General features: G+C 39.0%; 1 protein-coding gene across 10 annotated transcripts in view; it reads right to left on the reverse strand.

Annotated features, from left to right (window-relative positions):
- The window catches only part of LOC105841880 (disintegrin and metalloproteinase domain-containing protein 11), a 576915-nt gene that overhangs the window by 21315 nt on the left and 534717 nt on the right, over positions 1–20883 (reverse strand). For all 10 annotated transcript variants that reach the window (XM_062670757.1, XM_038013324.2, XM_062670755.1 and 7 more), the window contains 7 exons: positions 18104–18276; positions 9908–10056; positions 9070–9254; positions 3065–3232; positions 2199–2503; positions 1599–1718; positions 873–1050 (listed from right to left, as the gene is read on the reverse strand). In XM_062670757.1, the coding sequence (XP_062526741.1) occupies positions 873–1050; positions 1599–1718; positions 2199–2503; positions 3065–3232; positions 9070–9254; positions 9908–10056; positions 18104–18276 (1278 nt within the window). The remainder of the gene's footprint in view (positions 1–872; positions 1051–1598; positions 1719–2198; positions 2504–3064; positions 3233–9069; positions 9255–9907; positions 10057–18103; positions 18277–20883) is intronic.

Below are 20883 nucleotides of genomic sequence, written 5' to 3' on the forward strand. Positions count from 1 at the left end.
CGCTTCCTGTTGCCTTACTTTTAAACTATTTCCGTGCATTTTATGAAGTTCCCTCCCGTATTTTATGCGCAGTATAGTTGTTTTGTTTATGCAAACTTGTGCAGCGCGATACTCGTGTCGGACATGTTCGAGAAAGAATCTACTAAGCTACGATTTACGCGAGAAGTTTTTCTGAAAACATTTATTGTATGTGAAGTGTGATGGACGGACTTTATGTGGTGCAGTCATATTCTTAATATCGCGTACGACAGTTTGGAGTTCCACTTTAATGTATTCTGTCTCAGTAAGATGTACCTCGGATAATAATAAGTCACAGTAAACCGTGTAACTATAATGAGACCTTACAACTCATATTTCAAGGTGTATGGCGGCATTTACGTTGTAGATGTCTACGTGCTCCGGTAATCACTTACCAGGTGGGCTGTGACCTCGTCGGCCCATCTATGCAATAAAAAATAAAAAAATCTTAACCGGATATAATCTAAGAGCACTTTTAGTGCATACGTAAATTTGTTTTATTTATCATTTTCTTCCCTTTTAATGTCGTATTATGTTTTACTTTTTTATTTATTTAGTATTGATAAGTGTAATTTGGTTCAGTTTTAAAACCCTCCTTCAAATAATTCCATTGTTCATCTAGATATGTTATACACAGACGTATATATTTTAATAGGCAGCAGCTTGGCTTTGCCCCTGGCATTGCTGAAGTCCATGGGCGACGGTAACCACTCACCATCAGGTGGGCCGTATGATCGTCTGCTTACAGGGGCAATAAAAAATAAAAAAGTCGTTATACCGAACCCGTCTCCGGCATGTCTACATTACCTGTCGATAAATTGTTTTGTTTTAGAAATGAAAATATTGACACTCACCCCTCGGGCTGAGCACTCGTGGTTGTTGTGGTCCGTTGGGCACTTGGTGTGGTCGATGAAAGGGAATATAGAGGTGCAGGTCTGGTTGACGCAGACGAGGTTGTCGCCGCACGGGGTTCCATCCCTGACCAGCCCTAAGGGAGCGATCTCCGAGTGCTTCGGTAGACCAGTCGTTGCTCTGGAGTCAATGAAAAAGAATATTGCAGAATATGCATAAAGACATACAGTATTTTTATTTTTTATTTCTCGCCTTAGTGGCAAATGATGATGGGTACAATTCAAGCTATTTAAATTAGATTCCCAAGAGAATTAATCGGTTTTTAGATATTCTTTTAGATAATTTATCTAAGAATTATACTTAAATTCGATACTAGAGATAAACCATGAATTGAACAAGGATCCACATTCAAGATGTTTTTGGAAACGGAATCTTTTGTCTAAATTTATCTGCATGCACTAAAAATAATAAATTCAGATTTGATTCGTTTATTTTTATCTCTCTCTCTCTCTCTTTCTTCCCAGCTATTTATCTCACATAGTGGTGGGTCAGCTTTCCTCACTTTACTCCTCCACTTCGCTCTATCTTCGACATCCTCGTCAGCAACATTGCATTCCCTTTTGTCCATCAGCACTACATTCTTCTGCTTTGTCTTGTATGCATTTATTTTTATGATAGAATCGAAATTTTTTTTTTTGTTATTGGTACTCTTAAGCACTATAACTCACTTGCACTCATATTCGTTCCCCTTAATAGTGATGACGGTTCTCGTATAGTACTCATCCATTCCGGTCACAACAGGATATCTGTTCCCTAATTGGCATTGTAGAGAGCCGCAGCGAACGTTCCTGAAAATTATCAATCTTTTCTGTGATCTTATTCATTAACAGAAGCGCATATGGTTGAGAATAAATGCGAAGAGCTTTCGGTAAGATTTTAAATATTTAGAATAGCACCAAGGAAGATTATTAAAAATAATAAATGGGAGCATATCACGCACGGTCAGACGCCCTAATTTAGAATTAAATTAACTAAAGTTTTGCAGATAGCAATCGGCGAATGGAAAAATAAATACCAAATTATATTTATAAATATCAAATACGGGCATAAAAAAGAAAAATCTCATATATATTAGAATACGAAAACACATATAAATAATAACGAGTTCCAAAGACTCGAAGCGAGAGTCTACCGAGAAATAGCTTAGTTTACGATCTTCGATTTGCCGAGAAGCATTTAGATCATCGGCACTCGTAAACTTGAGATTTCTTGCATTTGCTACAAAACCAAATTCGAATATTAACTAAGGATATTTTTGATGAACTCACTCCATTTCACACTTAATGTAGTGTCCGTTACTGTCCTTCCCGCAGTGGCCGGTCACAGCTCCTTTAGAGTTGAACTGTTCGAAGCATTCCTTGTCCGCTCCAACAGTACCGGTGCCCCATATTCTCTCGCATTGCAGAGATAATGTGGGACATTGTCCGGCGAAGCAGTACCCCTTGCCGTCTTCGCAAGATTCGCCGTTCTTCCGGTAGGAGTCAGCTGGACAAGCCCCGGATAGGCCGGTGCAAGTTTCCTCTAAGTCGCATTCGTTGGTCGCGTCACGACACACAACTCCGCGGGGCTTGAGCTGAAAGTTTCCAGTTGATTTTTCGAAAGGTTGGCTTAAAGTTAAAAGCGGAAGCGGCTCAAATTCTGGACCAAAGTTCTAAATATGAAATTGAATAATTTTTAAACCATCCAAAGTAAATAAATAGCCATGTAATTCTTGTTAAACAGTCATAGAAAGGTTTTGAAATTTTCTTCCGAAGACTAAACTCAACGGCCGAAATTGAAAGCATATGTTTGACAGACGCCGGTAAATGATACGCCCTGACGATAGTAATAATAATATGTGTATGCAAATATTAAATAATTTTAAAATTGCTTTTTTCGGCATCGATGGCTTTGCGATTGATTTGTAAGGGTTGCCAAATATTTGGTATAAGCAATGTTAAAATTCGTTATTATTGATTATTATTAAGGGAATGAATGCAATGGGATAAATAAGCTCAGCTCTGGATTGAACTACGCCTTTTAAATGTGTGTTTTTAGAATTTCTGGTGTTTTGCTTGGAATAATTTGCTATAAGGTCAATTACCGTGCGACATGGATGGGCAGAATGAATCGTTTCTTTGTTATTATTTATTACCTGGCACCTCTCGCAGCACTCCCCGGACGCGCACTGAGCTTCCTTGGTCAGTCTGCAGGTGAACGGGTCACAGCACGGGTTAGAGTTGTGGCACTCGTTCAGGGTCCCGCAGTCGCACTCCTCGCCTTCGTCAAGCTTGCCGTTGCCGCACTGATGATGGATCACCAACTCGAGGAAAATTTAAGATGCAGTTTTCATTCGTAATCGTTATAGAAAGCAAAGCGAAGTAGCCATCGTGGCCTAAGCGATAAGACGTTCGGTGCATTCGTGTTGAGCGATGCACCGGTGTTCGAATCTCAGGCGGGCACCGATTTTTCTAATGAAATACGTACTCAACAAATGTTCACGATTGACTTCCACGGTGAAAGAATAACATCGTGTAAAAAAAATCAAACCCGCAAAAATTTTAATGTAATTACTGGTGGTAGGACCTCTTGCGAGTCCGTACGGGTAGGTACCACCACCCCGCCTATTTCTGCCGTGAAGCAGTAAATGCGTTTCGGTTTGAAAGGCGGGGCAGCCGTTGTAACTATACTGAGACCTTAGAACTTATATCTCAAGGTGGTTGGCGCGTTTACGTTTTAGATGTCTATGGGCTCCAGTAACTTAACATCAGGTGGGCTGTGAGCTCGTCCACCCATCTAAGCAATAAAAAAAATATTAATAATATATTGAAAATTGGTTCGCTGTACACATATATGTCTTTACTATTTTTAGCGTTAGGCAAGAAATTCGTTACTGTTTGGAGGGTATCACTATCAATAAAAAAAGTAATAAAACTAAAGATGTCAGTAAAAGTGATACAAAAAATTTATTGATCAGTGTTTAGTTTTGGATTTTGGTACTTTTTCTTAGTGGTATAGAAGAGATGGATGTTATTTGAAAGTTATGAAACAGCTGCAAAGCGCGTTATCTATACTAATATTATAAAGAGGAAAGATTTGTTTGTTTGTTTGTTTCGAATAGGCTCCGAAACTACTGAACCGATTTGAAAAAATCCTTCACTGTTTGGAAGCTACACTATTCCCGAGTAACATAGGCTATAATCTTTTTTAAAAAAAATTAGGGATCCTTACTAAAACTCCAATAATGTAACCCAAGGTGTAAAAAAATAACCAAAACTATTCTTTACATCGCGTGCCCTGCGGAAACCATTGATGATAGAATAAAATAATGTAGAACTTTAGTACTTACTGTAGAACTGTAATGTAGACTTTGTAGAACACATAATTATTTACAAAAAGTGTTCCGACACCATATGTCTAACTATTATAATTATGGCGCAAAAAGTGTTCTTTTATTTTAAAAAATAAAACAACGATCTGAGCGAAGCCTTAGCGGGCCGCTTGTATTTAATATGACAAAAGACACATTAGCTAGATTTTTATTGCGTTTTTTAAGGACTATTTTTACGTTTAGAAAACATAGCCGGAACCTTAACTCAAAAACAAAACAGTCTTCGTAGAAGTTTAACTTCGTATAAAACAATAAAACTGCGTAACACAGTTAAAGTTTCAGGAACCTTGAATGAATGTAGACGAAGGAAAATAATATAGAGTCGCAGTTTCTTTACGAAGCGCCGGCTACAAAATATTGAGATAGAAAGCGTGACAAACAAATTGAACCATCAACTTTCGCTAGTGTATTATGCATCAGTCGAACAAGGAAAACATCTCAGCTGCGTGTTTGACGTAAGTGATTCCAGACAATGTACCCAGTAGCCGAGTTTGGTGTATTATTAAATTTGCATCCAATACGGGCTCGACTCGGATTTATTGTTTATGTTCCTAGTATAAAAATATAATTTCCTGAAGCACCACACATAAATAGATTTTGTTTTCTTCACCAATAATAATATTTTTAAATAATTTGCAAATTTTACTGGTGGTAGAACCTCTAGTGAGTCTGCACGGGAAGGTGCCTATTTCTGCCGTGAATCAGTAATGCGTTTCGGTTTGAAGTGTGGGGCAGTCGTTGTAACTTTACTGAGACCTTAGAACTTGTCAAGGTGGGTGGCGCATTTATGTTGTAGATGTCTATGGGCTCCAGTAACTACTTAACACCAGGTGGACTGTAAGCTCGTCCACCAGACTAAGCAATAAAAAGAACATTGAATAATTGTCATGTAGTTTGATTCAAATCCAAAAAGGAGACATGTGAATACTATTATGTATGTTAATAGTATTTGGCATACTTATATTAGTGTCCTGCCTTAATGTATTTATTTTTCTGTCATCGTTACACTTTATTTAGGCCCAAAGGGTCCAATAGAGTTTAAAAAAAATTTCTCGGAATGTTATGCCTTAAGGTTTAAATTCGCTTATTGTATAATAATACCAATATTTATAACATTAAGGTCTTGTTTGTAGTGGTCGCAGAGGACCACGTTGGCTCCGATACGATGTATTTCAATATTTCAAATAAACGTCTTAAAACTAATTAGCAACCCAGCTACCAAACTATAGGTCACGTTGTATCATCACACACACACACATCCATATTACATTACAGAAAACGTGTACACCAAAAACGGGATATTCCTTAAATATGCCACGAATACAGAAACCGTGAATATGGAAAAACGCGCTTGCAAAGTATATTCGCTTGGATACCTTGCAGATTAGAATCCTTTTTATTAATACGTATACACCGGTGTACCGATTAAATTTGCGAATAAAGCAAGGTAGGCAGCGGCTTGGCTCTGCCCCTGGCATTGCTGAAGTCCATGGGCGACGGTAACCACTCACCATCAGGTGGGCCGTATGCTCGTCTGCCTACAAGGGCAATAAAAAAAAAAAAAAAAAAAAAAAAAATAAAGAAATCTTTAGCCGCGAACATTGGCAAGGAATTGGGTTGCATTTTATTAATCCGAGAATAGTGAAAACGCGAACGAAGTTTTTTTTAATTTTTTTTTTATTGCCTTTCTAGGCAGACGAGCATACGGCCCACCTGATGGTGAGTGGTTACCGTCGCCCATGGACTTCAGCAATGCGAAGGGCAGAGCCAAGCCGCTGCCTACCGCTTAATACTCTCCACAAGCCTCGTTTGAAGAAGGACATGTCATAGCGCTCGGGAAACACCGTGGAGGGGAGCTCATTCCATAGCCGGATGGTACGTGGCAAAAAAGATCTCTGGAAACGCACTGTGGATGATCGCAGTGGCTCCAGGTAGTATGGATGAACTCTACTCCGGTGGCGGGCGATGCGATGGTAAAAACGAGACGTTGGTATCATATCGAACAATTCCTCAGAGCACTCCCCATGGAACATGCGGTACAAAATACAGAGGGAACCGAAGTCCCTCCGCAGACCCTAAGTAAGTAAGACCCTAGTAAGCGCTAATAAGGAGTTTTTACTGTATAATACAATGATCTGGCGATAAATATGTAAGAATTTCGATACGAACGCTGGGCGGACTCTGAATATAAACAGCAGCTATGTAGATTTATTCAAATAAACCGAACCGGGCTCCTGTTATTATATATTCGTGAACGCCGCGATAATAGAAGGAGCGGCCCGCCTGCATTACCATAACTTTTATTAAAGGAGTAGGAGTGAACCTGACAAACAATGGGATCGAGTCTGATTAATTTTAGACGCGGCGTTTTATGGATGAATTCCGATGGCTCGCGAAGTTCTGGTTGGATACGGTTTACGGTCGGAATGGTATGCACAACAGCGATTCACAAAGCTACCGGAATGTGATCTGTTAGGTAAGCTGATTGTTATGTCAACATCTATATATTAATACGTGAAGCAAAAACTTTGTATCCTTTTTTACGAAAATTGCGCGGACGGAGGAGTATGAAATTTTCTACACTTATAGAGAATACAGAGAAGATGTGCGCAATGCTAATATTTTTTTTAAATAAGGCATAAAAGATACATTAAATCAATAAAGAAAACATTACACACACACACGCATGCATACTATTTGTTTATTCTCACACTTTTCTTATGTCTATATATAATCTGTAGTCAAATTGAAAAAAAATAATATTGTCTTTATTATTACGTAATATTTGTCTATAGTGTAGTCTTGGTGAAATCTGAGATTATACTCGATATATTTTGATTATATTTAATTAAATTTTGATAATAAAATCATAATAGTGTACAAAGTTATAATTTTAATTAAATAGAGTCGAATTTCGACTACCGGGATATCACTAATTATTGTTATTACTCAATTTGTCATCATCTACCCTAATATACATTGTAGGTATGTTGCTCTGTAGTTTTCTTCGTGATTCAGACTGTCTTAATAATTATTTGTGTTCGAAAGAACATGAGTATCGCGTTGTAGAATACACAGCGGTGTATTCAGAAACTCGTAAATTTTTGGCTGCAATGACCTAGAATGGTTTCTGTCAAAATACTCCCTATTCTTCTTTTACCTGATGACATCCCTAGTTGTGATGGCAGAATAAACCAAAGAAACCATATGTGTAGCGTAAATATTTTTTTAGTGTTTTGGTATATTTGTTTGTAAATTCAAATTTAAAATTCGCTTTAGAGTCAACTGTCGATTTTGATATTCTAAATATGGCGACTGAGAATTATTGTGAAAATGTTACTTTTAATAAAACTTATTTGGTGTCAAATCTAGGCTAGTTATAGCTAATGCCAATTGCGTTTTTTATCTTTAAAATAAATTTGCTCTGTTTCTGTGTTTTTTTATTTATGTACAATAAAGTATATATTCAAAAATTTTAGTGTCAAAGTTTATGACTCGAGCTGTTTTAATTTTCGTATACCCTGCACAGCAGATTCATGAGAATTTACAGTCAACGAAATTTTAAGCCGAAATTTAGTGGATTTTGACGGCCCAAGGACGGTAGGGACGGCGAGATAATGCTAAACCTTACTGCACGAAACGCAAGAATACAGCTATTTTTAATTTATTCGAGAACATTAAAATATTTCGTCAAGTTTCGTACATTACTTTTTGAACAGAGTACGGGAAATGTAAAGTCAGGGCTTGTAAAGTGTACAGTTTTACGTTTATTTTTTATTGCACTAGATGGGTGGACGAGCTCACAGCCCATCTGGTGTGAAGTGGTTACCGGAACCTATAGACATCCACAACGTAACTGCCGCCCCACCCACCTTGAGATATGAGTTCTAAGGTCTCAGTATAGTTACAACGGCTGCCCTATCCTTCAAACCGAAACGTGTTACTGCTTCACGGCAGAAATAGGCAGGGTGGTGGTACCTACCCGTGCGGACTCACAAGAGGTCCTACCACCAGTAAAACGAGTAAGAGTAAGAGCCTTCACTCTAAAAATATTTGAGATTAACTTTGCATTTGGTTTCATGACTTCCACGTCGTGGACATGAGCTCTACAGCCATTAGATAAAGCGTATTTTATGCCCACGCGAGTGTCAATTTCTGCTGCGAAGTTTTTTACTTTTTTTTTATAGCTTAGATGGGTGGACGAGCTCACAGACCACCTGGTGTTAAGTGGTTACCGGAACCTATAGACATCCACGACGTAACTGCCGCCACCCACCTTGAGATATGAGTTTTAACGACTCAGTATAGTTACAACGGCTGCCTTACCCTTCAAGCCGAAACGCATTACTGCTTCACGGCAGATATAGGCAGGGTGGTGGTACCTACCCGAGCGGACTCACAATAGGTCCTACTACCAGTAATTACAAAAACTATATTTTTGCGGGTTTCATTTTCATTACACGATGTTATTCCTTCACCGTGGAAGTCAATCGTGAACATTTGTTGAGTACGTATTTCATTAGAAAAAATAGTACCCCGCCTGAGATTCGAACACCGGTGCGTCGCTCAACACGAACCGGACGTCTTATCCCTTAGGCCACGACGACTTCAAAAACTTGCTTGCTTGTATCGCAACCTTATGTTTCAAGGTGGGTTGTGACACTCTAGTCGTGATTTTTATTGGCTTTGGTGACCATAAGCCCATCTTTGGCTTTCTATCAACTACTTGGAAATCATAGGTTATCAGGCAGTTATTTTCCTTGACTTACTTCATTAGGTTTGTTCAGCAAGCAGAGACCTTGCCCGACCCTGAGATCGTTGATGTAGTCATTCTTAGAGCAGTCAGAAAATTTGTAGGGCTGGACGTTGTCAGAGCCGACGATGGATTGCGCCATGATGCAGCCGTGCCAGTCGCGGCAGAAGCACTGCTCCCGGCCATCGTCGTGGCCCATCCCTGTGAAACGAATCCATTAATGGAGTGTTTGCTTTTTATTTCTGTAAATTTTTTTACGAGCATTAAAAAATATATTTTTAATATATAATTAGTTTTTTTTAATGCCCTTGTAGGCAGACGAGCATACGGCCCACCTGATCGTGAGTGGTTTACCGTCGCCCATGGACTTCATCAATGCCAGGGACAGAGCCAAGCCGCTGTCTACCGTTAAGTACTCTCCACAAACCTCGTTTGAAGAAGCATATGTACCATCCATCAACCAAATGATGTACTAGCAAGGAGTGTTGAATCTGTGTGTTTCAATTCTCTAGTACCAATTACGTGCTACACGTTAATATCTAAAATATCACGGACAAATCCGCAAAAAATTGTCATTCCTTGTGGTACGTATTACCATGCTGTATGTTCGTATTTGTCTGATTTCGGTGCAATGACTAAGGCCAATTCAACTAATCTTTAATAAAGATATTTGGCATTTTTGGTCAGACTGTACTATATTAGTCATAGATGTACATATTGCCAAAGCTTATCTAAAAAAATTTCCCTTGGGATCGGTTATATGTGATAGGTAATTTTTGCTTCGAAGCAACTCAGCTTTCTAATTTACAATGTAGTTACGCCGTTATTTTGTTTTGGTCTACCATCTCACTCACCGATATTATGTCCGATCATATGCGCCATGGTGCCGGCCAGAAGATGTGGCTCGTACGTGTTAGTGTCGACGGATATGCCAACAGATTTTGGAGTACACATGGTGTCTGGTACCGAGATACCGGATTCTCCGCCCGGAAACATTATGCCGCTGTAAAAAAAATTAAATAACCTACACTTTAGTAACCATACCAGATATCGTTTAGTCCTTACAAAGATTTTACAATTCCAAGATCTCACTACTTCCTTTTCAGAGTTACTATTGTAACTACCCAACATTAATTCCTATTAATAGCATCTTCACTATGTCCTTTGATTTAAACCTTCCTCAGATATCTATCCTAAGTCGATCCAAGATCAGCAGAAGTGTGACAGGAACCAATTTTGGAACTGTAACGTCAGATTAAGGGTTAGCGTCGATCTTGTCGCAATCTTCTTTAAGGCCTGAGGTTCAAAAAGCAAGCTTGAGGTTTTGTGAATTTTGTTGGCTTCGATCCTTAAAGGTTTCTCGTGTGGTGTTCATAAGAACCTCTTTTCCAAACAGTTCTTGCAGGAATTTAGCCACGGCGTTGAAGTAAACGAGCCTCTATTTAGCTACTATGTTAGATTAATACTTATACTAGAAAGGCCTTCGCACGTACGTAAAGGCTATTCGTGCTATTTATAATATGCACCCGAGGGAATCCTTGAGGGACAAGTTTAAGGAAATCAAAATTCTAACTTTAGCGTCCCAATACATTTTTGAAAATTTATTGTACGTGCCTAAAAACATTGTAGAATTCCCCAGAGTCTGCGAAGCCTATGTTTGTTCCTAGTGTTCACATTGTGCGAACACTAGGAACAAACATAGGCTTGCGTTGCCGGCGGCTCGAACTAAGAAAATAAGCAACTCTTTCAGGGGGCTGGGTGTACAACTTTTCAACAAGATCCCACAAAACGTTCAACTACTACCTGTTCATAGATTTAAGAAAACTGTCAAGGAACGTTTGTGCAACAAGGCATATTATAAAGTTAAGGATTATTTACTAAATGGCACTACGTGGGAATGAGGCGTTCGCTCCTGGCCTTTTCATTTTTCATTATTATTATTATTTATTTGAATTGTATTTTTTCATTATTATTATTATTTATTTGAATTGTATTTTTTTGACTTGTTTTTTCGTATACTGTAAATATGTTTTCTTGTTTAAAAAAAAAATATATATATATTTGAGAAAAAAAAAAAAAAAGCCCGCTGAGTTTGTTTCGCCGGTTCTTCTCAGGACTGTGACTTTTTTTGGAACCGGTGGTAGAGTTAACATTTTCTTTTACATTTTGACATTCAACAAGTGTGTTTTGATGACATCCAAGTTGAAATAAATGATTTTGAATTTGAATTTGAATTTGTACAAAGTATGTTGTAATTATAACAACATCGATATGTTGTATGAATCCAGTTTAGTCGGATAGTTTATAGTGGGTTAGAAAAAACATATATTCCTGAAGTAAATCAGCGAATAATCAATCTTAATTTAACGATTGAAATTTGCAAACCCGTAATTTTGTATTATGCGAATTCATATGTCTCGCGTCACAAGCGCGAATGAGACCGTGAGCCCACCGATGCGATGATGTTTTAATTGTGTTTGTATTGCGTAGACAGGTACAATGAAAAACAATTGGAAAATATTTTTCATTCGTAATGTTTTCTTTTTAGGTTTTCCGAAATGAATAGCCATTATAAAATATTTAGATCTCAATAGACCTTCATTTCGAAAATTCTACTAATTCGTCTATGGACTTACTGTGTTCCGAATTCAATTAACAGTCGACACTAAAATTAGTACAACTTCAATGATGAAATTTAATTAGATACGTCTTCTTTCAATCTAAATAAAACGCCTTGATTAAGCATCGCCCGACAACGTTCGATAGATACAAATTGTATTTATAAAAGATTTCGTGATAATTAAGCAATCTTTGAGTAATTTTGTCAATTTTGTATTTATAACATCTGAACGTCTTTACAAATTGATCATTTTAATCACATTTTAATCAATTTGCACGCTTTGCTTGGTTTGCGTAAAAGAAACAGTATGAAACAAAACTAACTAGAGGTCCCGCAGTAGTCGAAATTCGACTATAATTAATTGGAATTATAAGTTTGTACACTATTATGATTGTATTTTATACTTCAATAAACACAAATTTCGCCAAGACTACACTATAAAAAATATTAACCAAGACAAATAATATTTAATCTATTCTTAATTTGACAACAGACGTCAAGAACAAAAGTTTGACAATAAATAGTATGCATGCGTGTGTGCGTCAAATACATGGTATGTAGTGTGTGTAATGTTTTCTTTATTGATTTAATGTACCCGTTATGCATTATTTAAAAAAAATATTAGCATTGTGCACTTCTTCTCTATATTCTCTATAAGTGTGGAAAATTTCATACTCCTCCGTCCGCGCAATTTTCGTAAAAAGGGATACAAAGTTTTTGCTTCACGTATATAGATACTAGATATATAGATACATATTGATATAGATACATATTGATTTGTCGCGCTTACGTAGCGTACGTTCTAATTAATCAATATCTCTTTATTAATTTCAATTATATGAGTACTTTTACTGGTGGTAGGACCACTTGTGAGTTCGCGCGGATAGGTTCCACCGCCTTACCTATTTCTGCCGCGAAGCAGTAATGCGTTTCGGTTTGAAGGGTGGGGCAGCCGTTGTACCTATACCGAGAATTTAGAACTTATATCTCAAGGTGGGTGGCGCATCTACGTTGTATCAATAGAATAGAATGTAAAAATAAAAATTAAAGCTTTGCCTATTTCTACCGCGAACTGAGAAAGACCAAGAGAGAGTAAGAGAGAAGACAAAATTGAGAATTTCTGTACGCTTCTTAAGCTTCGCTTCGCTTAAGCCAAATTCGCCACAATAACCAATCAATGATGCGTCTATGGGCTCCAGTAACCACTTAACACCAGGTGGGCTGTGAGCTCGTCCACCCATCTAAGCAATAAAAAAAAGTACTTTTAATTAATAATTACAGCGTGAGCTATGTTCGTGAGCAGCGCAAACAATTAACCCTTCTTTCACCATAAAATATGATATTCGGGCTTTTAAGACCATCTTACCCTGTCGTAAAATAGATTAAAACCACACGCGAACCGCCCCCGGAAGGTAAATAATGCATGACGTTATTATTAAAAGGAGGCAAAAGTTAATGCATCTATAAATGAGTTAATTGTTAGGGGTTAGTTGTTATGAGTTTAAGATTAGCTCGGGGTAATTCAGGGTTTTATTGAAGCTGTATTTTGTTGGCCATTTTGGAGAGTGACATAGATTATCGTCGTAAATACGTTTAGTTAAGGTTTAAATTGGTTTTTTAATAGAAAAGCGGGTAATGTTTTTTTTTTTAGGGACAAGAGTATCTTTTAGTTAATTCTAAGAAAAGCCTAATTATAAATGTTTCATAAAAAAAAAACGTACGAAATTGGATCCGTTTGAACGAAAAATACATAATTTTTAATTAAACGTTGTGTGCTTTTTTAATCTGCGATTCGGTTTGTTCATAATAATTTGCAATTGTAAAATTTTTTATTATGTATGATATATTTTCGGCTTCTCGGTAAGATTCGTGTAGTTTAGTGTAGAAATAGTTATAAAGAAATAATACTACTGGTGGTTAATACTACTACAGTTATTATGAGTTAATATATTGGTGGTAGGATCTCTTAGGAGTACGCGCGGGTAGGTGTCACCACCCTGCCTATTTCTGCCGTGAACCAGTAATGCGTTTTGGTTTGAAGGGTAGAGCAGCCGTTGTAACTATAGGTACTGAGATCTTAGAATTCATATCTCAAGGTGGGTGGCGGCATTTATGTTGTAAATGTCTATAAGCTCCGGTAACTTAACATCAGGTGGACCGTGAGCTTGTCCTCCATCAGAGATAAAAAAATTTTTTTTTACTCTTATTGTAAATGCGGTTGTCGATAGACATCGGCAAAGCAGAAATGATATAAGTCAAAAAAAAAAAGAAATATACTCTCACATTTCATATTCAGATATCATTTTGATTATACTACAGCCAACTTTTAAACATTAAGTACGTATCGTTTATATCAAAGTAGGTCTTGTAGATATATCTTCCTAGAGCCACTAAAATTTAATTACTAGTTAGTAATGCTTATTCAGGTTCAAGTAAAGTTCGAATTACATAAAATTCGAATGTTTACCGACGCCTCGAGCTAAGGGGTTACCGCCTATATATTCGATTTACTGAATTGATTACATTACGAAGGCCTGTTTAACTTGCCTCTGTTGGTTGGTCCGGCTGTTTATCTAAGAGTGGATCGCTTGATTTATTATCGATTTTAACGTAACTAAATTGAGATTTTAAGATAAACGAATTTTGTGCTTTATATGTTTAACGTTATGACTGAGTTTCATTAGCGCGCCGTCCGATTTGTAGATTTTAATCGGAATTTAATTTATAAGCCATAATCTATATATATAAAAATGAATAATAATGAATAATAAAAATGAAATTGCTGTTCGTTAGTCTCGCTAAAACTCGAGAACGGCTGGACCGATTTGGCTAATTTTGGTCTTTAATTATTTGTGGAAGCCCAGAGAAGGTTTAAAAGGTAGATAAATAAGAAAATGCTCGGAATTAAATAAAAATAACAGTTTTGTTTTTCCTTTCATGTGTCCGCCGTCGTACGGAGTCGTTTTGTTTAAAGTTTATTTTATACAAAAGTTTAGGTCTTTTATTTATCGATTGAGGCATTACGAAGTCTGCCGGGTCAGCTAGTAAAGAAATAAAAATAATAAATAATAATTTAATTGCCTTTTTTTACCTTTTCTTTTATTTATCTACTTAATCTAAATCTGTGTGAAGCGCAATAAATGATTTTATTATTATTATTAAAAAAGTACGTGAGATCGAAACAAAAAAATTAGAAGCGATCGAAAAACCTCCGTAGACATAGATAGGTGCTCCCCGAGATACAAAAGTACATCGCTGCCGTAATGGAGTTCTGAACATCTCCAAGGAATAGATACCGATTTTACTCTACGTCAATACCGAATTCTCACATCAATCATTCAAACAGATACGGAAAATAAGTGAATCGCATTGTAAGACATTAGTGATGTGCCGTGAATTCTCAGTCAGATCATTCGAGTGTGGTTAGCTTGGCGGTTTTCAAAAATGTTTGTGATTCATTTCTTTTTATTTTTTTTTATTGCCCTTGTAGGCAGACGAGCATACGGCCCACCTGATGGTGAGTGGTTACCGTCGCCCATGAACTTCAGCAATGCCAGGGGCAGAGCCAAGCCGCTGCCTACCGCTTCGCCTTTCGATTCGAAATTGTGCAGGTGCTGTCATCAGTATAAATGATGACAAGTCCTTACGGATCCATCAGATCGAATAACTCTTGCATTAGATACCTTCAGCTCAAACACTAGGAGCAGGCTTAGGGATCCCGGTAACCGTACTCGTCGAACTCGACAAGGAGGTCGACGTGCAACCTAACCCATGCATCAGCCCGCTGAGTTTCTCGCCGGATCTTCTCAGCGGATCGCGATTCCGATTCGGTAGTAGATTCATTCGCGAAGCAGCTACTCTTGAGTTGTTAGGTCCCCTTCGGAGGCGCTCGGGCAGCTGTTAGCAAATCCCACCCCTCCTGGCTGAGCCTTGCTCGCCCACCTGTCCCGGTGAAACTGGAAAGGCCTCTGGGCCACCAGTAATACTTCAATCATAAAAAAAAAAACGATGAGGAGGGTATGCCCTGGCTTTTTGGAGCACCTACCACTATTTTTGTATATATTTGGAGGGTTCAATGACAAAGGAAAGATCTTCCACTGAGCGGGTGAAATTTCTCAGTAGACTGACAGTCCGAATGTTTTGAACTTGCAAACATATCTTGAAAATGTCGTAAGCGATATTCAGGCATCTATCAAATATCTTTTCTGATGGTTACCGACCACATATATCTGTGTCCAATAAAAAATGTTTGGTACCTAATTATATTTTTGAGTTATTTATGGACTTAAGGTCATCGCGTCAATAAAAATAAAGAGCTCATTGAACATTGAATATTCTTAAAGAGCTACCCCATTTTGAACTCAAATATAATTTCAACCTAGAGAAGTATATCGCGTAATTCACGTCAAGATCCGAAATTGTAGGACCATCAAGTCACGGAAGCTTTTAAGATATAATTCGTTGGATTAGAACGGTAATCGGCCGATGGAATTTACGTGGAATCGATTTTGTGTTCACGAGGGGCTGGGTGCGGAACAAGAGCGCTTCACATTTATTATATTGTTGATCAATTTATTGGATTTCTAAATTGACGCCTGGCTCAATAAAATACACATACGTCAATGTCAAACGTAAAACGTCAACGTCAAAAGTCAAACTTCAAACTTTAAACGTCAAACGAGTTTTTTTTCTGCCGATGGGCAAACGATGCCTACTCGATGCCTACTATTACTGGATGGACACCGTTAATGTCTCTCCAACCAAAAAGCATGAGAAGAAAATTTTAATTAACTTCTAAATAAATCAATTACTACATTATGTATATCGTTCGTTCCTCACGCGATCACCGAAACGATGCGTTCGATTTATATACATTTTTGTTACGATTATTGTAAACAACAAACGTCTTTGTCGTTACCGTTGCTATGGTAACCGAGTTATGTACATACCAAATCGAAAATGTCATTTTTACCGAATTTTGTTACCGCACATTCGCCTGATAACATTTATTTAACGAAGCCTTGCTAACAGCTAGCCGCATGTCTGAATTAGTTATTGTAGATGAAAAAAAAGGGTTCTTGTTTTGATTAAGCGTTTTTATATGTAGGTGCCAGATACAAATATGAAGCAAGAATAAGAAGCACATTTAATAATCGAATACCAAATGACTTTTTTTCCTACCTTTGCTTGTAGCTTTGAGAGGCTATATCAGCGGTTACCCTAGCGTGTAGGTGAGCTCTCGGGGCTCAAACCTGAGGTGTTGCCAAAACTGGCCCTAGCAAGAGCAGTGCTTTGCAGAATCTACCACCAGATCAGAAACGCGATTCACTAAGAAGATCCGGCGAGAAACTCAGTGGGCTAGCTTCATGACAAGAACAAAGCCAAAGTATGGGTGAAAACGTATTCGTTAATTTCAAACTTGTTGTCCGCGAAGCATTCGAAATGGACAATTTCAAATTCAGCGTTTTCGCTTTAAGCACCCTCGTTCGTCACTCGAATTAATTCGCTCGTTTCGCTTGGATTAATTCGAGCGCAGCTCGTCGGCGATCTGCTTGTTCAGAAAAGGGCTGTAAGCTGATTAGCGCTTGAAATTCGTTGCGGGGACGTCTCTTGTGCCGATTTAGTTCTGTTGCTGCGTTCGATTTACGAATCCAACGTCATAATTGAAATGCTTTGAATATTATATCGTGTTCGCGTGGAATTATGAGTATGATAGTAACAGATATATCCATAAGATATATATGCTACATGCATATATAATAAAATCGTTTTTTTTTTACTACTAGATTTCGTTCTGTGGTCGAAATTCGATTATAGTTATTGACACTTCAAGGCAGACTTGAACTTGACTTTCACACATTCAACTTTCTTTGTTATTGTATATTCTTGTAAAGATGGTAAAAAAAAATATTTTGTTTCCAAAGTTTATAGTGCAAAAATTCCGAAGGCTACATTTACATAACAACAAAAAGTATTGATGAATGAGTGGAATAAAATTGTTGGACGAGCTCACAGCCCACCTGGTGTTAAGTGGTTACTGGAGCCCATAGACATCTACGACATAAATGCGCCACCCACCTTGAGATATAAGTTCTAAGGTCTCAAGTATAGTTACAGCGGCTGCCCCACCCTTCAAACCGCATGACTGCTTAACGGCAGAAATAGGCAGGGTGGCGGTACCTACCCGCGCGGACTCAGAAGAGGTCCTACCACTAGTAAAAGATATTGAGTGAAAGGAATATTTCTTAATTCCGAAATACTGCAGACATCTGACACGCAATGTAATACAATTAAAATTCAGCTCACGCTCGAGGTCAACGCCCCAAGAATTTGGAAAATAACCTCCTCTCTATATTTTGTGACTTCACGATATAATTATATGTTCTGAGAAACTTATGACTGAGCTCTGCATAGTAAGGCATGATCTTACGTGAGAAGTTGTGTCGTGTCCTTTTCGATTTTGAATAGTTTTCTCGCCGCGTAGTCGCTGAAGGTGTGGATGGCTCTCGTGATGTCCGCCTTCCTGTCGATGGCGGCTTGGTCAGCACCCTGCCACGACTCGATGTACACCAGTGAGACCCTAGTATTCAGCGTACGGAAATACTGTGGAAGAAAGTAATTGAAATAAGAGACGATTTTTTTTTAAACTATTGCATAGGTTTTATCGCGGGCTTTGAGCGCGGCGACCGAATCAAGATATTCCGTAACGAAAATAAAACCTAACACACCCCACTCCGCCTACCATGTAGCTCGCGTTCAACACATTCACACGTTGCGCTTGTGTAGTGTTTGTGAATCAAGGGCGGATCCAGCTTTGGTGCCAGGAGGGGGTCACATAGTCATGGTCAAGTCAAGAACTTAGGTATAATTTAATTTTGATAACAATAGATACAAGTAAAAAATGTGGGTATTTTATTAATGTACGTAAGTACTGTACTTAAAAATATTTATTATTTATTGTACACTTGAAAAACTTAACACATAATAACTTGTACCTACATATACACGTACATATTGTCATCTTCTCTTGAAGACATCCAGAGAAGCACTATCACGCCCGGAATGAGGCAGCTTATTTATATTCCATAACCGTGGTGAATGGTTTGTCATAACAGCTAAAGGTATTTCGAGGGGTATGACGCAAAAGTCCTCAAAAGTGGTACGACAAGGGTTTCCAACAAACAAAATAGAAACAGACAAAATACATATTTAAATAACAAAATAAATTTTTCTTTTACGGCTTCTCCCGAAACGCGTTATTACGTCATTTACGTCAATGGGTACGTTTTTATGACAAAACCGATCTACACGGGAGCCCTCTTCTTCGACGTCGCAAAAGCGTTCGACAAAGTCTGGCACAACGGTTTGATTTTCAAACTTTTCAATATGGGTGTACCGGACAGTCTCGTGCTCATCATACGGGACTTCTTGTCGAACCGTTCGTTTCGATATCGAGTAGAGGGAACTCGTTCTCGTCCCCGTCAACTGACTGCCGGAGTCCCGCAAGGCTCCGCGCTCTCCCCGTTATTATTTAGTTTGTATATCAATGATATACCCCGGTCTCCGGAGACCCATCTAGCGCTCTTCGCCGATGACACGGCTATCTACTACTCGTGTAGGAAGATGTCGCTGCTTCATCGGCGACTCCAGATCGCAGTAGCCACCATGGGACAGTGGTTCCCGCTCCTCCCCGCGACCACTCATGGCTGGAGTCCCGCAAGGCTCCGTTCTTTCTCCGCTCCTATTTAGTTTATTTGTCAATGATATTCCCCGATCGCCGCCGACCCAGCTAGCCTTATTCGCTGACGACACAACCGTTTACTACTCAAGTAGAAACAAGTCCCTAATCGCAAGTAAGCTCCAGAGTGCAGCGTTAACCCTCGGACAGTGGTTCCGAAAATGACGCATAGACATCAACCCAGCGAAAAGCACAGCAGTGTTATTTCAAAGGGGAAACTCACCGCTTATTTCCTCCCGCGTTAGGAGGAGAAATATCACACCCCCGATCACCCTCTTCGGCCAACCTATACCCTGAGCCAGGAAGGTCAAGTACCTGGGAGTCACCCTGGATGCATCCATGACATTCCGCCCGCATATAAAAACAGTCTGTGACTGTGCCGCATTTATTCTCGGCAGACTCTATCCCATGATCTGTAAGCGGAGTAAAATGTCCCTTCGGAACAAGGTGACACTTTACAAAACTTGCATAAGGTCCGTCATGACTTACGCGAGTGTGGTGTTCGCTCACGCGGCCCGCAAACACATAGACACTCTCCAATCCCTACAATCCCGCTTTTGCAGGTTAGCCGTCGGGGCTCCGTGGTTCGTGAGGAACGTCGACCTACACGACGACCTGGGCCTCGAATTGATCCGCAAACACATGAAGTCAATGTCGGAACGTTACTTCGATAGGGCTATGCGTCATGATAATCGCCTTATCGTTGCCACCGCTGACTACTCCCCGAATCCTGATCACGCAGGAGCAAGTCACCGTCGTCGCCCTAGACACGTCCTTACGGATCCATCAGATTCAATAACTCTTGCATTAGATTAGATTAGACCTTCAGCTCTAACACTAGGAGCAGGCTGAGGAACCCCGGTAACCGTACTCGTCGAACTCGACAAAGAGGTCGACGTGCAACCTAACCCATGCATCAGCCCGCTGAGTTTCTCGCCGGATCTTCTCAGTGGGTCGCGATTCCGATCCGGTAGTAGATTCATTCGCGAAGCAATTGCTCTTGAGTTGTTAGGTCTCCTTCGGAGGCGCTCGGGCTGTTGTTAGCAAATCCCAGCCCTCCTGACTGAGCCTTTGCTCGCCCACCTGTCTTGGTGAAGCTGGAAAGGCCTCCGGGCCATCAGTATCTTTCAAGCATAAAAAAAAAAACCTTTTTATTAACGTGGAGAAGTGCCAGTCCGGTTAGGTGATCTTCAACCATTGAAGATCTTAGCCACGATTTAAGTCTGCGCAACGTAGAGAAAGATCTAGACGTTACGTAGTCGACAAGCGCGCGCGAGTGTGGCGCGGTAAAATTCAAATTTTCGATGCGTTCGTTCCCTAAAATTTGCCATCATACAAACTTATTATATTATATTAAATTAATTAAGGAGCAATATAAGGAGCAACAATATATTGTATCCTAAAATCATTATGTTCAATATGTGGTCCACCTAGGGACCAGCTCAGGGGGGGGTCATGACCCCCATGACCCC

Source organism: Bombyx mori, chromosome 10 (assembly GCF_030269925.1).
Source record: "Bombyx mori chromosome 10, ASM3026992v2".
Classification (NCBI taxonomy): domain Eukaryota; kingdom Metazoa; phylum Arthropoda; class Insecta; order Lepidoptera; family Bombycidae; genus Bombyx; species Bombyx mori.